General features: G+C 40.2%; 1 protein-coding gene across 2 annotated transcripts in view; it reads right to left on the bottom strand.

The window, feature by feature from the left end:
- cacna1s.S (calcium channel, voltage-dependent, L type, alpha 1S subunit S homeolog) overlaps positions 1-20,227 on the bottom strand; it is a 136,519-nt gene that overhangs the window by 29,895 nt on the left and 86,397 nt on the right. For both annotated transcript variants that reach the window (XM_018249248.2, XM_018249247.2), the window contains 5 exons: positions 20,077-20,146; positions 5,595-5,727; positions 4,867-4,996; positions 3,989-4,048; positions 192-298 (listed from right to left, as the gene is read on the bottom strand). In XM_018249248.2, coding sequence (XP_018104737.1) covers positions 192-298; positions 3,989-4,048; positions 4,867-4,996; positions 5,595-5,727; positions 20,077-20,146 — 500 coding nt within the window. The remainder of the gene's footprint in view (positions 1-191; positions 299-3,988; positions 4,049-4,866; positions 4,997-5,594; positions 5,728-20,076; positions 20,147-20,227) is intronic.

Here is a 20,227-nt window from a genome sequence, read left to right as displayed (position 1 = left end):
TCATTTTATTTCTGGAAAAATCAAATCATACATAGAACATATCTGCAACAGGAAATAAAATTGTGTGACAACCCAAGTGTGATAATTTGTCCTGCATATAAAAACTTCTAATCTAACCCTATTTGTTTTCATGATGGAAATGGAAAGTAAAATACAATTAACAGAATTAAAGAAATCAAGTGAAAACTTACTGGATACCAAAGGAGACAAGAGAAACGGCAACTACCAGAAGATCAAGAATGTTAAAATAATTTCTGCAGAAGGAGCCTTTGTGGAGAAATGCACCATATGTAGTCATCTGAGGAGGAAAACATTTGGGAGAACAACACAAAAAAATCCAGTGTATTAATGCTGAAGCTGAAAGAAACAAGCTGATTTCTCAGTCGGCTACAGGCTCTTTGCTAGGAATGGGCTGCACCTCAATGATGATGGTGCAGCTGTTTTGGGAGAGAAGATGGCTAGACTGTTGGAGGAGATTTTAAACTAGGCGTGGGGGGGTTCAGTAAAAGATGCAGTGGAAAACAGATTAGATGAGATAGTGGGCAAAGAAAGGGAAAATGGGGGAGGAGATTTGGCTGGGGGTACTGTTAACGATAGGGAGGACCACATGTCATATGTTCAATATGGTACCAGTATTAAATGTATGTTTGCAAATGCAAGGAGTCTGACTGGTAAAATGGGAGAGCTGGAGGTGCTGGTGGGAAAATATGATGTGATTGGTGTGGCCAAAACATGGCTGAATGAGTCGCATGACTGGGCAGTTAATATCAGTGGCTATACTTTGTTTCGGAGGGACAGAGGCAATAGAAAAGGAGGAGGGGTATGTCTGTTTGTTAGGTAGGATTTAAAAGCTTATATAAAGGAGGAGGTTATGTTAGAAAATGAGGTGGAGTGGAGTTCATCACCAATTGTAAAGAGTCCAGCAAACTAATTATAGGCGTATGCTATAGACCCCCTAATATAAGTGAGAAGGAGGAGGCTAAGCTCCTGATGCAAATAGAAAAGGCTGCTTGTTTGGGTAAAGTAAATGATAATGGGGGATTTTAATTACCCAGATATTGCCTGGAGCAACAGTACTGTCAGATCAGTTAATGGGAACAAGTTTATAAACTTGTTGCATGACAATTTTATGGCACAGGTTGTTAAGGAGCCTACCAGAAAATATGCTATTATGGATCTAGTGATCTCAAATGTCCCAGAACTTATAGCAAATGTGCAAGTCATTGAACCCCTGGGTAATAGTGACCATAATGTTTGGTGCAAAAAAAACAATGAATTTTGGAAAAGCTAATTTTAGTGCCGTGAGGGCTGCCCTACAGAGTATTGATTGGGCCATTAAGTTTTCAGCTAAAAACACAGAACAGAAATGGTTGTCATTTAAAATGATATTAAATCATTACTGTTCTCAATTTATTCCCTTAAGGAGTAAATGTAGAAGCTCTAAGAATCATCCTATGTGGCTTAATACAAAATTAAAGAAGTTAATAGGAAAGAAGAGAAAGGCATTTAAAAACTACAAATCTGTTGGGACAGAACCTGCATTTAATGAATATAAACACTGTAATAAATGTTGTAAATTAGCAAATCGGAAGGCAAAGAAAGGAAATGAAAAGTTAATTGCGGTGGAGGCACTAAACGAACCCTTAAAAGTTTTTTAAATATATCAATAGTAAAAAGATGCAAGTTAAGAGTGTTGCTAAATTAAATAATTGTACCAGTATGGTTGTAACAGATACAGAAAAGGCAAATGTGCTAAAGTTCTTTTCTTCAGTGTATACAATAGAGGAGTCTGAGTTCCCAGGCTCACTTGATAGCTGCACTAATGCCTCAGCTCAATCTAGTCAGTGGCTAACTCAGGATATGATTCTTAAAGCTTTAATAGAAATTAATTTAAACAAGGCTCCAGGGCCTGATGGCATACACCCCCGGATTCAGTTTTAGACTAGCCCCTATTTCTGATTTTCTCAAATTCACTTTCATCTGGTATGGTGCCTATGGATTGGAGAAAAGCTGATGTTATTCCAATATTTAAAAAGGGATAACAATCTCAGCCTGGCAATTATAGGCCAGTAAGTTTGACATCTGTGGTGGACAAATTATTTGAAGGCGTGTAAAAGGGATCACATTCAAAATTTTGTCCTAGTGAATGGCATTATGAGTAGCAATCAGCATGGCTTTATGAAGGATAGGTAATGACAGACAAATTTGATTGCCTTTTATGATGAGGTAAGTAAGATGCTGGACAGTGGGGTAGATGTGATCTATTTGGATTTTGCCAAAGTGTTTGATACCGTGCCCTACAAACGACTGCTATCTAAACTAAGGTCTGTTGGGCTTAATGAAGGCATTTGTACATGGATAGGAAACTGGCTACAGGATTGGGTACAGAGGGTGGTTGTTAATGGGACGTTCTCTACGTGGAGTAAGGTTCTTAGTGGGGTCCCTCAGGGCTTGGTATTGGGTCCACTTTTATTTAACTTGTTCATTAATGACTTAGGGGAGGGTATTGTAAGTAATGTATCAGTGTTTGCAGATGACACAAAACTATCCAGCCCAATTTATTCCATCCAGGATCTGGCATCCTTGCAACACGATCTTGACAAACTGGCAAACTGGGCAGCTAAGTGGCAAATGAAATTCAATGTTGATAAATGTAAAGTCATGCACCTGGGATGTAAACATATCCAAGCCACTTATACCCTTAATGGGACTGCACTAGACAAATCCATTATGGAAAAGGACCTTGGAGTCCTTGTAGAGGATAAGCTTGGCTGTAGCAAGCAATGCCAATCAGCAGCATCAAGGACAAATAAGGTCTTGAGCTGTATTAAAAGGGGCATAGAGTCATGGGAGGAGGGGGTCATTCTTCCACTGTATAGAGCACTTGTAAGGCCCCATCTAGAATATGCCGTACAGTTTTGGTCTCCATCACTCAAACAGGACATTATTGTATTAGAGAGGGTACATAGAAGGGCAACTAAGCTGGTAAAAGGTATGGAAAATCTTAGCTATGAGGAAAGACTGGCCAAATTGGGGATGTTCACGCTGGAGAAGAGGCGCTTAAGGGGAGATATGATAACTATGAATAAATATATAAGGGGATCGTATAATAATCTCTCTAATGCTTTATTTATCAGTAGGTCTTTCCAGCTGACACAAAGTCACCCATTCCGATTAGAATAAAAGAGGTTCCGCCTGAATATTCGGAAGGGTTTTTTTACAGTGAGAGCTGTGAAGATGTGGAATTCTCTCCCTGAATCAGTTGTACAGGCTGATACATTAGATAGATTTAAGAAGGGGTTGGACCGCTTTTTAGCAAGTGAGGGAATACAGGGTTATGGGAGATCGCTCATAGTAAAAGTCGATCCAGGGACATAGCTTCAGATGGAGTTTTTTTTTTGCCTTCCTCTGGATCAACTAGCAGTTAGGCAGATTAAAAAAAAAAAACCCTAAAAGGTTGAACTTGATGGACGTGTGTCTTTTTACAACCTTACTTACTATATTACTTACTTACTATGTTACTATATGTACAATTTGGGCAAAATGTGAAAAAGCCCACAATTGGCCCCCACTACATAGGGCATCATGCAAATTGTCACAGGCCTTTGTGAAGGCTTGTGGGCTGCACGGTGAATGGAATGCTTTCTGCGTCAGGCTGAGCTGCTCATTCTGACTATTTGCTCTTCAATCACTGCTGGATTTTATATATGCAGAATACAGCGTCTAGGGGGGAGCAGGTGCTCCCAGAATGAGCACTAAGGACCGTGCTCTAGCTCTTGAAGCTTATAGAGTTTGAAAATTTAACAATTTTAGCAAATTTTTCTTGATTTTTGTTCTTCGGCTTTGGTGATAGGCTTAGTAATAACAAGTATTAATGTTTTATAAACAAGGTCCATAGTGTGATCCACATACTGAAATGCTGAGAATAATAAAAAAATAAATAAAAAATGAACAAAACTTTTCATGAAATATATTCTGTATTTCTTACCTTCAAAACGATTTCAGTTGTAAATATGGCAGTGAAAACATAATCAAAATAAGCAAGGATCTGAAAAACAAATGTTAAAAAGTGTCTTCAAACAGATCCATATGAGTAATCCCTACTTTACCTATTTCTGCATTTCACAGAAATAAATGCTGTTATTATTCTCACAACACATAGTTAAGCACTAAACATAGTTATACAATACATAGATGTATATGCTGAATATAGATTACATTCTAAAAACAATAAGCAATGACTGATATAAGTGGTAAAGAGGCCATATCCAAAAGAGTTTACAATCTAAAAAGAGGAGTATGAGACATAAGGTGTCGGGATGAGCACGATCAGGTGAGATGTGGCATTAAGCGTGTTTAGCAGGCTATATTATATGATGAATCTCTGTTAGATTGGAATATATTTATTTAAATAAATGCATTTTAAGAGATTTTTTTAAAGGCAGAGAAAGCAAGACATTTCAGAGGGAATTTCAGAGTAAGGGTGCAGCCCTTACAAAGTATTGCAAAGAGGTTGTAGAACAGGAGTATAACAAATGTTTTAGTGAGTACCAAATTAAGAGATGTAAGGGGGAGACTGCTTTGAATGTCAGGGTCATTAGTTTGAATTTTATTCTCAGAGAGCAATTAGTACATTTGTGAACTGCATAGCTTTGTGGTTTCCAAATTACCCAATTAAGCAGCAAGGCTTCCATGGTAAGAACCTCAGTTGAAGTTTGTGTAATTATTAATGTCTATTGGATTATAATTTATGGATTTATTCATGTTATTATTTGTCAATTGAAATGGTTCTAGCTAAATGTCTGACAAAACCTTAGAACAAAAAGGATAAAAAGGATAAAGAAATATAGTCGCCCCTGCAGTTACCTGGTTACGGAATGACTCTGGCTCAATTGGATCCTCAGCAGCCAAAGAGATGCTGCTAAGCAGAATGAACAGCAAGATAAAATTGGTAAAAGTTGTGGCATTGACAATGCGATGACAAAGAACCCGGAACCTGGAAAGAAAAATTGTAATTCTGTCTTACATGTTGGTCACTTTTCATCATTGGACGAACATTATTCTATGGCTGTATAGTAAAAATCCAATAATTATTATATATTATTATTATTATTATAACAGGCTGTCCCACTGCCCTGTTTACAGTGACCATATACAGTAGATATTAGCTTTTGAATGAATGGATTTTCTCTAATGCTCTTCGGCATGGTCCATGTTTGCTACTGTACCGGCCATGAATCTATTGATTCAGAGGTCAGGTCAATTAAATCATTTCAGACTTATGGGCTTTAAACATAAAACATTTTATTTCCTCTCAAACTATTCATACAGTACATACTGTATCCTTTATCTGTGCATGTGATCTGCATAAAGGTGCAGGATTTGGACAGGCCTTCACAGGTCTCAGAGCAGTTTAACACACCAAATTGGCATAGGAATGAGCTTTTATAATTTTGTCAGTTCACTTTAATGACTGTGAAAGTTTTGTGTGATATTGTGAGTAAAACTGCTGGGAAACCTTTGTTATTCCACAGTTTGATTGATAACAAATCTGTCTCAGAGATAAAAAAAAATATTCAAGTACAATTTCTTACTTGTTAGTGGGGCCAAAGATGAAGAAAGAACTAGCATCAGGCATGGGCACTGCCTTCTCTTTTAACTGAAGCTCTGCCAAGGGCCGTGGTCGAGGACTTAGAGGAATTTCCGGTTCCTCTTCTTCATCATCACCTAAAAGGCATTAGAGTGGCCAGCAGTGAGAATATTACTAATTTACTAATTTATTGTTTCACAGACAGTACAAAGTAGATGCTCCATACAAATCCAGTAAGTAATTGAGCATACCATTATAAATATATTTTATATATACCGTATATACTCGAGTATAAGCCGACCGAGTATAAGCCGAGGTACCTAATTTTACCTACAAAAATTGGGAAAACTTATTGACTCGAGTATAAGCCTAGGGTGAAAAATGACAGATCAACCTTTTCCATTGCATACCGTACTTTTACTCAATTATTTGTTTTGTTGATAATTCATGCACATACCACATAATACCAACCTGGTGCATAATGAACCACAACAGACTTTCAATGGGGCTTTAAATAGGTAAAGTTTATATAAATAAAAATGTGTTAAATTAAAACATCATCTAGTATTAGCCCAACACTCACCTGGGCTGAAAGCCCTACCTACTAATGACACCCTAATGTAAGAATATTGCTACTGCACAAAAGTCACACCCTCGTCTTCCGAAAAAATGCTGCCCCCAAATCTGCCCAATACGCACTGCATTTTTAAGCTTTCCAAGATGGGTACAACTCACCAATAAATGCCCAACCTTGCGCTGTGCCCGCACCCTATCCACAGAACTCTGGCAATGACAGACACGGAAGTCACGTGACCTCCCGCACCGGCTGATGGGCTGATTGTCAGAGAGGAAGAAGAAGAAGTAGCAGCCCCTGAGTGAGTAGCTCTAAGCACAGGACAGAGAAGCTCATACAAGCTACATATTCTGTACAGCTCCTGTGCTTGTCATGCTGCTTTGTGCGCCTATTGTGCCATGAACCGAAGCTCCAGCACGTGAACCGGAACTTACAGATGTTTGACAGGAAGTAGGAAACCTTTGCCGGTGTTCAGGCCTAGGATGGCGCAGTGTCTGCTTTCCGTACATGAGTCTCTGCAGGATTCATTTGTTCCACAGGTGGCCGCACTTTGCAGCGAGGAGGCGGAGAACTTGGCCCGGTAAAATCAACTTTCTTTCTGCGAGCTGGTGCGACCTTTCTGCCCCCTGAGTTCGGAAGGTGAATGACAGTCACTGACAGTCCAGGACCGGGTAGTGGCACTGAGGGAGGATGGGGCAGCTAGGGGAGGATCTGGCCGGGAAAGGGGGAAGCGGCACTGCCCCCTCTTTACTGACTCGAGTATAAGCCGAGTTAGAGTTTTTCAGCAGATTTTTTGTGCTGAAAAACTCTGCTTATACTCGAGTATATACGGTAAAAATGGTGATTACTCTTACTGATCTATGTTATTGTTTGATTTTTTTTTCATTTTTATCAACAAATTTTATCAGTACAGTGATCACATTGCCAATAACATATAAGACAATCAAGATAGAGTCAGTCCAGCAGATCATACATTTATACAATACCACAATATGATAATAGCACCCAATCTAGATCATCAATTCCAATTGTACTTATAATTATAAACCAAGAAAAAAAAAATGGAACATACATAAAGAAAAAAAATAAATAAATCTTCCTCTACATTACCATCAGCTTATTATAAAATAAGTTTTATAATACAATGATTTAACTGTTTAATGTTCCTCCAGTTGGGAATACACCTGCCAAGTATGCCATATATCAAAAAATTGTTTGTACCTCTCCCCAAGGATTGAGCCGTTAATTTCTCATAAAGATATACTCTCATCTCCGTTCTTTAACTTTGTTTTTTTGTAAATATAGAGACTTCCAAGCTGCTGCAATCATTTGTTTTGTTGCATTAAATATATAAGTAATTAAGCGCATCTCTTTTTTTTGGGATACCTTCAATCTGTTTATGTAGCAACGTCTCTGCATAATTGATAAGTGTCAGGTTGGTTTTATGGATCAGCTCTGCAGATTCCAATTGCTTGGTTAGGGTGTTAATATGCATCAATCTGGCTTTCTTTTTTCGAGACGCAGCTTGGATAAGAAGCCCCCTAACATAGGCCTTATGGGCATCCAAGGTAACCTGTGCAGTAACATCAGGTGTGCAATTCAATTTAAAATATTCGATAAGATGAGAGAAGATCTGATCCGATAGCTGTGGATCAAATAACAGAGAATTATTTAGTTTCCATTGTAATTGTCTTAAACTGTGAAAGGGAAGTTGGAGCCGAGTGATTACCATAGAATTAGCAGACCAAACTAAGGAGTGAATATTAGAGGACCCCATAGATGGAAAATAAGGTTACGAGAAATAAACATCATATCATTACGTGAGTAAGACTTGTGCGGTATTGAATAAAAAGTAAAATCCTTTTTACCCACATTATCTTCTCTCCAGGCATCAATGAGTGTTCTAGTACATGTTGTGATTACTTACACGAACAACCTCTAGAAACTGACTGAGCAGTCCTCTGAGAGGACATTCTATCCCAATATGCATTAATAACCACATTAAAATCCCCTGCAATGATTACCAAACCCTTACGATGCATGTCCAGTATCTGGAAAAAAGATTAAAAAAAACAAATCCTGCTTTTCATAAGGGGCATATAAGGAGGCCTAAGTAATTTCTTGATCTTGAAGATGACCTGTAACAATAATCTAGCGACCCTCTGACCTCTGACAGCAAATTAAAGTTCAGATTTTTATTTTAACCACAAGATGGCACTAAAAACAGTACATTGCAAAGTTGGCAGCTAATGTAGCTTGCTAAAGAGCCTGGAATAGGACTGAAAGAAGTTGCATATACCTTATATTCAGGGCCGGAACTAGGGGTAGGCAGAGTAGGCACGTGCCTAGGGCGCAAAGCTGGGGGGGGGCGCGTACCTGCTCGGTCGCCTACCCCATTGTCCGGCCCTGTCTCTCCCCGACTGCCGTGGATATTTTTTCTTAATTGCACTTTTGCGCATGCGCGCACGTAGTTTCGCGCATGCGCGCCATATCGCAACTTCGCGCATGCGCGCCATAGCGCAGTTTCGCACATGCGCGCTATAGCGACGTAACGTGCATGCGCACCACAGCATGCACTCAGCCGGCGCCGTGGCCAGCCAGGTTGCCTAGGGCGCCTGGCTGGGTTGGCCCGGCTCTGCTTATATTGCAATAAAGGTGTTTTTTAAAGTTACTATTCACAAGTGTTGCCCTATTTTCAGTGTCCATTGTGGTCTAGTGGCTGTTGTGGAACCTGCACTTTGTGTTCCTTCTTTCTCTTATCCTGTAAGAATTTCTGCTACCTGCCTGGAGTTATGACCAGTTTTCCCTAGTCTAGGCTCACTCTCATTTTACACAATCCCTGGATTTCTGGACTCAGATTAGGAGTTGAGTCTGTTTTTAGTATACTTCCTGTATTGCTCTCAGATTTATAATAGCACACAAGGTCTCCAGTCAGTCTTTATCTAAACACAGCTCAACCAGATCCAATTAGTTCTAATATATTGAAAGTTACAAGAGGAAAGGGACATAGGAGACAAATTCACCTACATTACAATTACAGTATAATTATGAATTAAAATCTTAAGGATTTAACAGAGGATAGCAATGCATAGAACCAGCCTCATGGCGGCATTGGACCCAGAGAGGAAAGTAGATTCCAGTAAACAAGATATTGCACAGCAGCCAGTAGCCCAACACTGGTTAGAAGCCCACCATGATCCCGTTACATTTAAATGTATGCCAGTAGAACATGTACCTAGACAATCTAGGGGTGGAATTTACTCTTGCAAAGTGAGGCATTTTGGATATTGCAACTGGACTGTGTGATACCGAAGGGGTTAAATGATACTAAAAACTATAGTATAGATATGGGTATATATAGTTTATATGAATTTACAGAGGGGTCAGTGGAAGTGAGTGTATGTAAGGATGCTGGGTTTCGTTTGGAGGGGTACAGGAACATAAAGAAAATCAGTGTTTTAAAGTAATAAAAATATAATGCAGTGTTACCTTGCATGGGTAAAACTGAGGTGTTTGTTCAGAAACACTATTATTGTTTATATAAATAAGCTGCTGTGTAGAAATGGGGGCAGCCATTCAAAGGTGACATGTCTCAGGTTACACAACATATATCAGATAAACTCTGTTGAACATACTGGTGTTATCTGTAATCCACTATTTAACCTGTGCCATATAACCTTTTTTCAATTTCGCTATTGCTACACAAGTTTTACCAGTGCAGGGCAACAGTACGTGATATTTTCATTACTATAAAACACTTTCATTTTTTGGTGTTACTGTTCCTCAATTGATGAGCTCCTAACATAATTTGGCACCAAAAACAATTAGTGGGGGTCCCCCAGTAGGGACTGAAACATTGGATTAAGATGAGTTTCTTACAGATTAATTTGAGTCAGTTCCAATAATATTTTGTGCACACACATGGATGGTCTACCATCCACTTACACCTGATTTGAATATGATTCTTCGTACAGTACCAAGTTATTATTGGATATACATGGCAGAACCTGGTTAACAACAATGATTCATGCCACATCCGGGCATTTATCAAGCTTACGAAACACTGGGCCATTAAGCCCTTTTATCAACAAGAAAATGTTGCCACCTACTGTACAATTCTCAAGCAGGTTGTTACAATGTCACGTTATTACACAATCTGGTTACAATGTCACATGTTATTACACTTCATCTGGTTACACACCCAAATGTTTATTCAATTTCAAAAGAAATATAGACAAAGTTAAAAAAAACAAAAACTATTCATTTCCAATGGTGGTTACTAAATGGTTTCATAAGAGCGGGAGACCTTATGGTTGGAAAAAAGGTTAGAACATTTAACAATCAAAACGAAAGGTACAATATACCCATGTGAGAGTATTTTAGATACTTGCAACTGTCACACTGGTTACACATTTTTTTTAAGGAAATGGATGGAAACTATACCAGTTACGAATTTAAGTGTAAACAAGGGCCAAGACTTAGAGGATCTATTTCCCGATTATATGATCATTTGGTTTATGAAGTAGATAGAGCGCCCCGAAGTCTCAGTCCAAATGGGAAGACGACCTCGGAAGCCCAATAGAGGAGAAATCATGGAATCAAATATATGTCAATGTTTCTAAAATCTCAAACAATACTTTATTAAAGGAGAATTGTTATAAAACCATCATGAGATGGTATATGACACCATAAAAATTACATAGAATGGGGGGCGTGGCTTGGAGTGGCATGTGAACAGACGTGAGTTGGTGCGGCTCCGGAGCTCGGTCACAAAATCCCTGATTGTATCCTGATCGAACAGCAATATCACGGCTACAGAGGCAACCCCAGCAGAGGGACTACCCCAGAGAACGCTGATGGGGCAAAATCGGGCAGTCAAGAGAGCCTCGGAGGCGGCATCGAAGCTCGAAAAATATGCGCGAGAGAATATCTCTGAACAAAATGGCGCTAGAGAGCAGTCTCCCGGGCCCGATGCGAGGGAAGGCCAAAGCCACGCAGATGGTAATTCCCAGGAACCGACCCTAGCAGACCTACTGGCTGAAATCAGAGCCTCAAAGGAATCTAGCAACAGCCTTATATGCTCCAAGACAGAAGAAATCAAAGTAGACCTTTCTATCATTAAGCTTGATTTGCAAAAGGTGCGGGAAAGGGCGGCGGCCCTGGAACAAAGAGTGAGCTCTGTGGAAGACCTATGCCATCCATTGCCCGAACGTATACAGCATTTGCAACAAGCGGTGGTCGCATGCACTTCCAAGTCGGACGACTTGGAAAACAGGTTGCGACGCAACAACCTTCGATTTATTGGCTTCCCGGAAAAGGCAGAAGGTAACTCCCCTGAGAACTTCCTTGAAGCCTGGCTTATTGATCAATTTGGGCGAAATAACTTCTCCACAATGTTTGCCATCGAGAGGGCCCATAGAATACCCACCAGAGCTCCGATACCGGGGGCCCCACCGCGCCCTTTGATTGCGCGCCTCCTAAATGCCAGGGACCGCGACGGCATCCTGACGATGGCACGGAAGTGGGATGCCCTCAACTATCAAGCTGCATGGATTTCGGTGTTTGGAGACTTCTCTGCAGAGGTACAGCGCCAAAGAGCGAAGTTCCTAGATGGGAAGCGGAGGCTACGTGACCTCAATCTGCAGTATGCAATGTTATACCCCGCCAGACTCCGGGTCATCGCGGAAGGCCAGACCAGATTCTTCACCTCGCCCACTGAGCTGAGTGCCTGGCTGGACACCCAGCAGAACCGGGCATGAAACACCCAGGCCCCGGAGGGAGTGGGACCACTCTTCATCCATCTGGCGTAGTCTGGCATTTGGAGGGCGCACCGTGAGTTTTGGGGTGGGTGGGGGTGATCTCCCGTCCACTAAGTTCTGTTTTTCCCATTCTCCCACTCCTAACTGCCCCACAATTTTTTCAGCGATTGGAAAGCAGCTGGGGCCGACGGCCTCCCCATTGAACTTTATAAATGCCACTCAAAAACACTAGCACCATTTCTGCTTAAGGTGTATGAATCAGCCCTACAGGCGAAAGAACTCTCGCCCTCTATGTATGAAGCTGCGGTAATACTCTTAGCAAAACAAGGTAAAGATCCATCCTTACCAGAATCATACAGACCAATTTCCCTCCTAACAGCGGACGCTAAAATACTAGCCAAAATCATAGCAAATAGGTTAAAGAAAGTAATTCACCTCCTAATTCCAGATGATCAATTGGGGTTTATGCCGGGCAAGACCACGGCCATGAATATCCGCAGATTAATGGTTAACCTCACACTGGAACACTCTAACATAGGAGGGTGAGCTGTGGCGGCATTAGATGTCGCCAAGGCATTTGATACTGTGGAGTGGGGGTATTTGTGGAGAGTGTTAAGACTTGTGGGATTTGGAAATCACTTCATAACCCTTATACAGTTGCTTTATGCCAAGCCTATAACTGCATTGCGGGTGGGTGCAACATTGACTGCTCCTTTTGCTCTGACCAGAGGCACAAGGCAGGGCTGTCCGCTGTCCCCACTCCTGTTTGCGTTAGCCATCGAACCCTTTGCTGCGGCGGTCAGGCAAAACACACGCATAACCGGTTGGGTGTCGAGTGTTGGGGAAGACAAAATCCAGTTATACGCTGATGACACCCTGATATACCTTGGGGACTTAACAGAACTTATTAACCTGACGGAGAGGTTTGGGAAGGTCTCAGGGTTAAGAGTAAATCCCTCAAAATCCATGCTATTTTTGGTTGACCCCCAAATGCTAATGAGGATCTGACTAACTGCCCCCTACAAGTGGCAAGTAAATTCACATACCTAGGTGTGGAAATTGCACTACCGATCTCTAGTTACTGTGACCTCAATGTCATCCCTCTTCTAGCCTGGGTGGACTCGAAGCTGACCGCATGGGAGGCCCTCCCTATAGGTCCAGTAGGCAAAATTCACCTGATCAAAATGTTTATACAACCTAAGCTGATGTACGCGCTGTGGCATGCCCCACTGCCTCTCCCCATAAAGATCTTCAATACATTGGACATGAAACTGAGAAAATTCATTTGGGGGAACAGAAGGAGCCGGCTAAGTATGCAGACACTAAAGAGACCGGTGAAAGCAGGAGGGATGGCACTGCCTGATTTTCAGGCCCTCTATTTTGCTTTGCAGATCTCACACCTGACAGTACTCAAGCCAGATGGCCCTTGCTCCGCCTTATTTAAAGTATGGCATACCTTAATCCCCCCAGATGTATCTCCCGTGCAAGCCCTATTAGTGGCTCCCACAGGTCCGAACAGGGCAAAACTCAACCCACACCTGGGAAATGTCAAATGGGTTTTTGCCAGGATTAACCAGACTACAGGATTCACTCAAACTGACCCATCCACCCCACTGTGGCACAACTCTAAACTGGGAGGTGTGGCTGACCTAATACCCTCCCGAAACTGGATCGAGAAAGGGGTATGTACCTTAGCAGATGTTTGGGGTCTCAGTGGCCCTCTCACCTTTCCGGAACTAAGAACCAGGTGGAACATACCATCTTCACATTGGCTATTTTATATGAGACTCAGGGGCAGGTTGCTGGAGTGGCATAAAGGCAGGCCAACCGAGCTAACTGCACATCCGCTCATTTCATTGCTCGGTAAACTTAAACCCCAGGGAACTATTTCCAAGGTGTACAAACTCATGGTGGCTTACAGATCTGAGGGCACACAGTTGAAATGCAGGGAACTCTGGGAGGGTGACCTCGGTGCTCTCACTGATACTCAGTGGGAGGCAGCCCTTAGAGCCCCCAGGAGAGTCTCATTTGTCCCCAGACACCATTTGCTGCAGTTATACTTGCTACATAGGGCCTACTACACGAGAAGCAGGCTAAACAGAATGTACCCAAATACATCAGCTCAGTGCCTCAGATGTGACCAAGCAATAGGGGACTTAATGCATACCCTCTGGAGCTGCCCAGCTCTGCGTGACTACTGGGACAAGGCCCTTGAGATTCTAGGTGAGCTGACGAAGTGTGAAAGTCTAAATGACCCAAAAGTGTGCCTATTAAATATTCAGGCAAGGTTGGGAGTAGATCCACACATGAATGAATTCTTAAACAAAGCTCTATTCCAAGTACGGAGACTGGTCACCCTGAATTGGAAAAACCCATCACCCCCTGTAGTGGACCAATGGGTGGCGGCTATGGCTAACCTAGCCAATACTGAATATCTTTTGGCTAAGCGGAAGGGCCGCCAGGACAAGTTCCATAGGACCTGGGACCCCTGGCTAATGAAATTTCCCCCAAAACAATATTGGTGGTCTGACACTGGTAATGACACTGGTAATGGTTGGTAATGTTTCCTAGTGGTACAATAAAGACAATCAGAGGCATCTCGCAGGGAGTCACAAATGTTTCTTTTCTCTGTATGTGTTATTGATCTGTATTTGATACCTGTTCTGTACGCAAGTGGACAATATGTATATGTATAACCTGATGAAAGTCACATTGATGTATAACCCTGGCAAACTCAATAAACTTACCTGAACAAAAAAAAAAATTACATAGAATGCAAAAGGAGGTTTCTCCCATATGTTTTAGAGATTGTGGGGAAATAGGTACATATTTGCACATGTGGTGGGAGTGTCCTCAGGTAAAAAATGTTTGGAAGCTTGTATTCTGGGAAATTAGTTTGATATGTACTTTAAAGATTTCTCCATGCCCCAAAATAGCTTTAATCAATTAATTTACTTAATTTAAAAATACTTGTAATGGAAAAACTAACTGCACTTGTGAATAATGAGGTTGATATGGGAACCCTACATCTCCTGATATCCAATTAATACTGGTATTAAGTCCTATGGCGAAATTAAATAAGCTAAGATATAAACTCTGTATGGAATGTAACCCTTATAAGTATAAATAACTCTATAATATAATAGTTTATATTGGTTGATTTATTTTAATTTTTAATTTAACTTTAAGTATCAGCAGTCATTGGTGATTGGTGGTCATTGCTATTTGAGTATATGAGGTAATAAGTATTGACCCGGTGAGAGGGTATACTTAATTATTACTGTTCTATATTGATAAATAAATATTGTAAATCTTAATAATGTTGTTGGACAAAAAGTATTTATGACAGTAATTTTATTATTATTATTGTAATTATTGTGCAATAAAAAAAAATTTTAAATGGAAAAAAAAAATAGCTTGAAAGTCATATTCCTATTTCAGTTGCTGCACCCCATGACCAGCTTCCAAAAAATGGGAAACAACTGCCTGCTCAACTTTTCTTATCCTAATTGCAGATTTATGTACTCTAATTCGTTCCCTCAAGGAACGGGAAGTCTTGCTATTATATAGCAAGCCACATTTTATGACATATATAACAAAGGTTGACCCACAGGTGTAGTAACCCCAGATTTTTATGGGAATTCCCTTCCTTGGGGTCAAGAAACGAAACACAATCCTGACCACTTTGAGCTGTAAATTTTATGTAAGATAGTGAGGAGTTAATATCCTACGCAATTTTGGAAGTTGATGTAGCAAAACCTATTCATGAAAATGTTTGCATAGGATGGCGCCACGTTGGACCCCTTCCACAACCCCATAACATCTCTCCCTGTAGATGCTTTCACATTTGTACTCTTAACAAAAAGTCCCTGTATATCTTATGTATGATCTATGAGATGTGACATAAGGATTAATGATCCGATCCACAAAGATAGACAATGGTCTTAAAAGTGAACCCATACAGGACACAATGGGCAGTCAAAGTGGATTATCCAATCTTTCATGATCTTTGGCAAAACATAATATACAGGTGTTACTGGGTGTTCCACCTGTAAATAGGCAGCCAAAGCCCCATCTATAACTTAATTCAAGGGCAAATTTAACCAGACTGTTTATTTTGCTGCAGACCTAGGGAGAGGGCTGGTGTCCAAGGCTTTATATGTTACTGAATCCAATAAATGTCGATTTATTTCATCCACATAGGATTTTCTATCCATCATCACCAGTACCCCTCCTTTGCCTGCAGGTATAATAACAATCACCTAACCATTCATTAATTCTTGTAAAGCTTTGTGTCAGATTATATCGTACTGAATTACATTCCCCTTTTATGAATTTATTCTCCACCTCTTTTCACAGTATTAATAAATGGTTCAATAAATACATTGTCAAGGCTTGGAGTATATTAACTCAGTACTTTCAAACCCAAGGAGCCTCCTGTATATGTACCAACCGTATCCATTTCAGTCAGTTCCTGGCTTCACTAATTGTGCTAAAAGTGCCCGAAACATGGCTGAATGAGCCCCTTGACTGGGAAGTTAAAGGAGAAGGAAAGCTACGGAGGCATTTTATTGCCAATAGATTAGCTGCAATAGTGCAAGCTAGAATGCTATATTTATTCTGTAGAATGTTTTACCATACCTGAGTAAAAAGCTCTAGAAACTCTCTGTTTGTTTAGGATAGGAGCTGCAGTATTAACATGGTGTGACATCACTTCCTGCCTGAGTCTCTCCCTGCTCTGGGCTCAGATTACAGTAGAAAAGGGAGGGGGGTGGGGAAGAGGAGCAAATTGAGCATGCTCTTGCCCTGGGCAATGAGGTTTAAGCTGAAGACAGGAAGTCTGATACAGAAGCCCATGTGTACACAATAGAAGGAAAGAAATGCAGTGTATTTTTGACAGGGGACTCAGAGCAGCACTACTTTGGGGGTTTACTGGTATATTTAGATGGACCTTTCTGATAAGGCTTACTTAGTTTTAACCTTTCCTTCTCCTTTAAGGGATCACATTCAAAATGTTGTCCTTGTGAATGGCATTATGAGCAGCAATCAGCATGGCTTAATGAAGGATAGTACATGTCAGAAAAATGTGATTGCTTTTTATGATGAGGTAAATAAGATGCTGGACAGTGTGGGAGCAGTAGATGTGATCTATTTGGATTTTGCAGAATTTGATAGCATGCCTCACAAACAACTTCTTTCTAAGCTAAGGTCTCTTGAGCTTAATGAAGTCATTTGCGCATGGATAAGAAACTGGCTACAGGATCAGGTACAGAGGGTGGTTGGTAATGGTACATTCTCTACGTGGAGTAAGGTTCTTAGTGGGGTCCCTCAGGGCTCGGTATTGGGTCCACTTTTATTTAACTTGTTCATTAATGACTTAGGGGAGGGTATTGTATGTAATGTATCATTGTTTGCAGATGACACTAAACTATTTATCCCATCCAGAAAGTGGCATCCTTGCAACAGTGGCAAATGAAATTCAATGTTTATAAATGTAAAGTCATGCACCTGGGATGTAAAAATATCCAAGCCACTTATACCCTTAAAGGAATTGTTCAGTGTAAAAATAAAAAATGGGTAAATAGGCTGTGCAAAATAAAAAAATGTTTCTAATATAGTTAGTTAGCCAAAAATGTAATGTATAAAGGTTGGATTGATTTGATGTATAACATGTCAGTCTGAACACTACTTCCTGCTTTTCAGCTCTCTTGGTTTACACTGACTGGTTACCCTGGCTACCAGGCAGTAACCAATCAGAGACTTGAGGGGGGGCCACATGGGTCATTTATGTTGCTTTTGTATCTGAGCTGAATGCTGAGGATCAATTACAAACTCACTGAACAGAAATGTCCCATGTGGCCCCCCTTCAAGTCGCTGACTAGCTCAGAGTTATAGAGCTGAAAAGCAGGAAGTTGGATTCTGACATCCAGTCACTCCAGCCTTTATACATTACATATTTGGCTAACTAACTATATTAGAAACATTTTTTATTTTGCACAGCCTGTCTATTTACCCAGTTTTTATCTCACTGAACTGTTTTAATAGGACTGCACTAGAAAATCCATAATGGAAAGGGGCCTAGGAGTCCTTGTAGATAATAAACTTGGCTGTAGCAAGTAATGCCAGTCAGAAGCATCAAGGGCAAATAAGATCTTGAGCTGTATTAAAAGGGGCATTGATTCATGTCAAGAAGGGGTCCTTCTTCCACTGTATAGAGCACTGGTTAACCAGGTTCTGCCATGTATATCAAATAAAGTTATTTTAATCATAATAACTTGGTGCTGTACGAAGAATCTTATTCAAATTAAGATGCGTTTCACCATGATCAAATAAATTTAGATTTTATATATATATATATATATATATATATATATATATATATATATATATATATATATATATATATATATATATATATATATAGTAATTGGATAGGGACCCGCACTCCAATGTTTCGTGAAAAAAAGGATTTTTACGTCATAACGACTGACATAGTACATATCATCAGTGTGTTTTTTACCAGACACACTGATGATATGTACTATGTCAGTCGTTATGACGTAGCGGCTAACTATAGGCGTAAATGTGTATTGAAACACTGGCCTCTGGTACATAGTGATGGGGTGCTGACTAAAAAGCTCCCCAAAAGACCTAAGTTTAGTTACAGAAGAGGTCGAAGTTTGAAAGAGAATTTAAGCTCTGCAGATCCTGTATCTAAATATACGGAGCTCCAGCGACAACATTTTTTAACGCCTCGTCCAGGCGTGTTTAAATGCACCGGTTGCATAATGTGCAGCAGTCTAATTTTGGGTTCAAGTTTCACTCATCCCCATACTGGTAAAAAATACGCGATAAGCATCGCATGACGTGTACCACCACGATGGTAGTCTATATCATAAAATGCCCGTGTGGTCTCCTATATTGTGGGAAGACGATACATCAACTAAAAGAGAGGATTGGGATGCATCGAGCCAGTATAAGGGCCGCATTAGATCCTGATAGGGACGATAGGAATAAGGGCAAGAAACAAGATATAGCACAGCAATTGGTGGCAAGACATTGGGCAGAGGCGAAACATAGCCCTGCAGCGTTCCGTTGCATGCCAATTGAGCATGTTCCAGAAAGAACACGGGGAGGAGATTCTGATAAGGCTTTACTCCAGAGGGAAGCCTATTGGACCTATGAGTTGGACTGTGTGGCACCGAAAGGGTTAAATGGCCAACTGGTGTTGAGCTGCTTTTTAAATTAAAGTACTAAACATTCTTGTTTTCATGATGTGCAAATATATGATATTTAAGTAGACAGAAAAGGCAACAAAGTTACAAATGTTACAAATGTATCGTTTATGTGGTCAGTGAAAAAATGACACATTGTTTAGAGTGAAATGCCTTTAATGTGTATCTGTCGTTATTATCAACACTACAATATATACTTTGTAGGCATTTGCAGGGTATACATGGAAAGAATCTCAGCAATATGGACTATTTTATGAATTTTCACTTATTCCACTCGGGAGTGGCATCTTGTGGTGAGAATGCTAATTACGTGTCACGATTTAATATGCTCACTAAGCCAATGATTCTAATGAGATGTGATTCACATGTATGACGTCATAATACTAACACTTGTTAATTTATCCTTGATAAAGGCCCAGGCATGGGCCGAAACGTTGGATGCACAAGTTGAAATAAAAATCCTTTTTTTCACGAAACATTGGAGTGCGGGTCCCTATCCAATTACTGTATGCTAATGCTTTGACCTTGCACCCACAGTAACCTCAAGACTGGATCAGAGTGCGTGCGTTTGTATATATATATATATATATATATATATATATATATATATATATATATATATATATATATATATATATATATATATATATACATATACATATACACACCAGCTGCAAACTGTTAACTTGTTTGTGTAAGCAAGAAAGGAGATGGGGCAGGTAGGAAGGTGTGTGCCCTGGCTCCTCCAAAGATTTGTTGCAGGGGGAGGGGTGTAGTGTGGTGTAGTTATGAAGCTGTATAAAAATACTGTTGTATATGTATTTTATTTCACTGAGGTACTAAGTAAAAGAAATGGAGATACATTAATTTACATTTTGAAAATGCTTTAGTTTTTTAATAAATTACCCAACATCTCACCTGGGAAGTCTGCAGATGGATATGGATCTTTGATTTCATTAACATTAGACTCAAATTCATCAATCTTCAGCTGAAAACAGGAATAAGAATATACATGTGGATATGTTGTAATAGTTTCATAACTCCGGGTTTTAGCATGAAATTCTAAAAA

Source organism: Xenopus laevis, chromosome 2S (genome assembly GCF_017654675.1).
Source record: "Xenopus laevis strain J_2021 chromosome 2S, Xenopus_laevis_v10.1, whole genome shotgun sequence".
NCBI classification, from domain to species: Eukaryota; Metazoa; Chordata; class Amphibia; order Anura; family Pipidae; genus Xenopus; species Xenopus laevis.
This window is presented reverse-complemented; position numbering and strand designations above follow the sequence as displayed.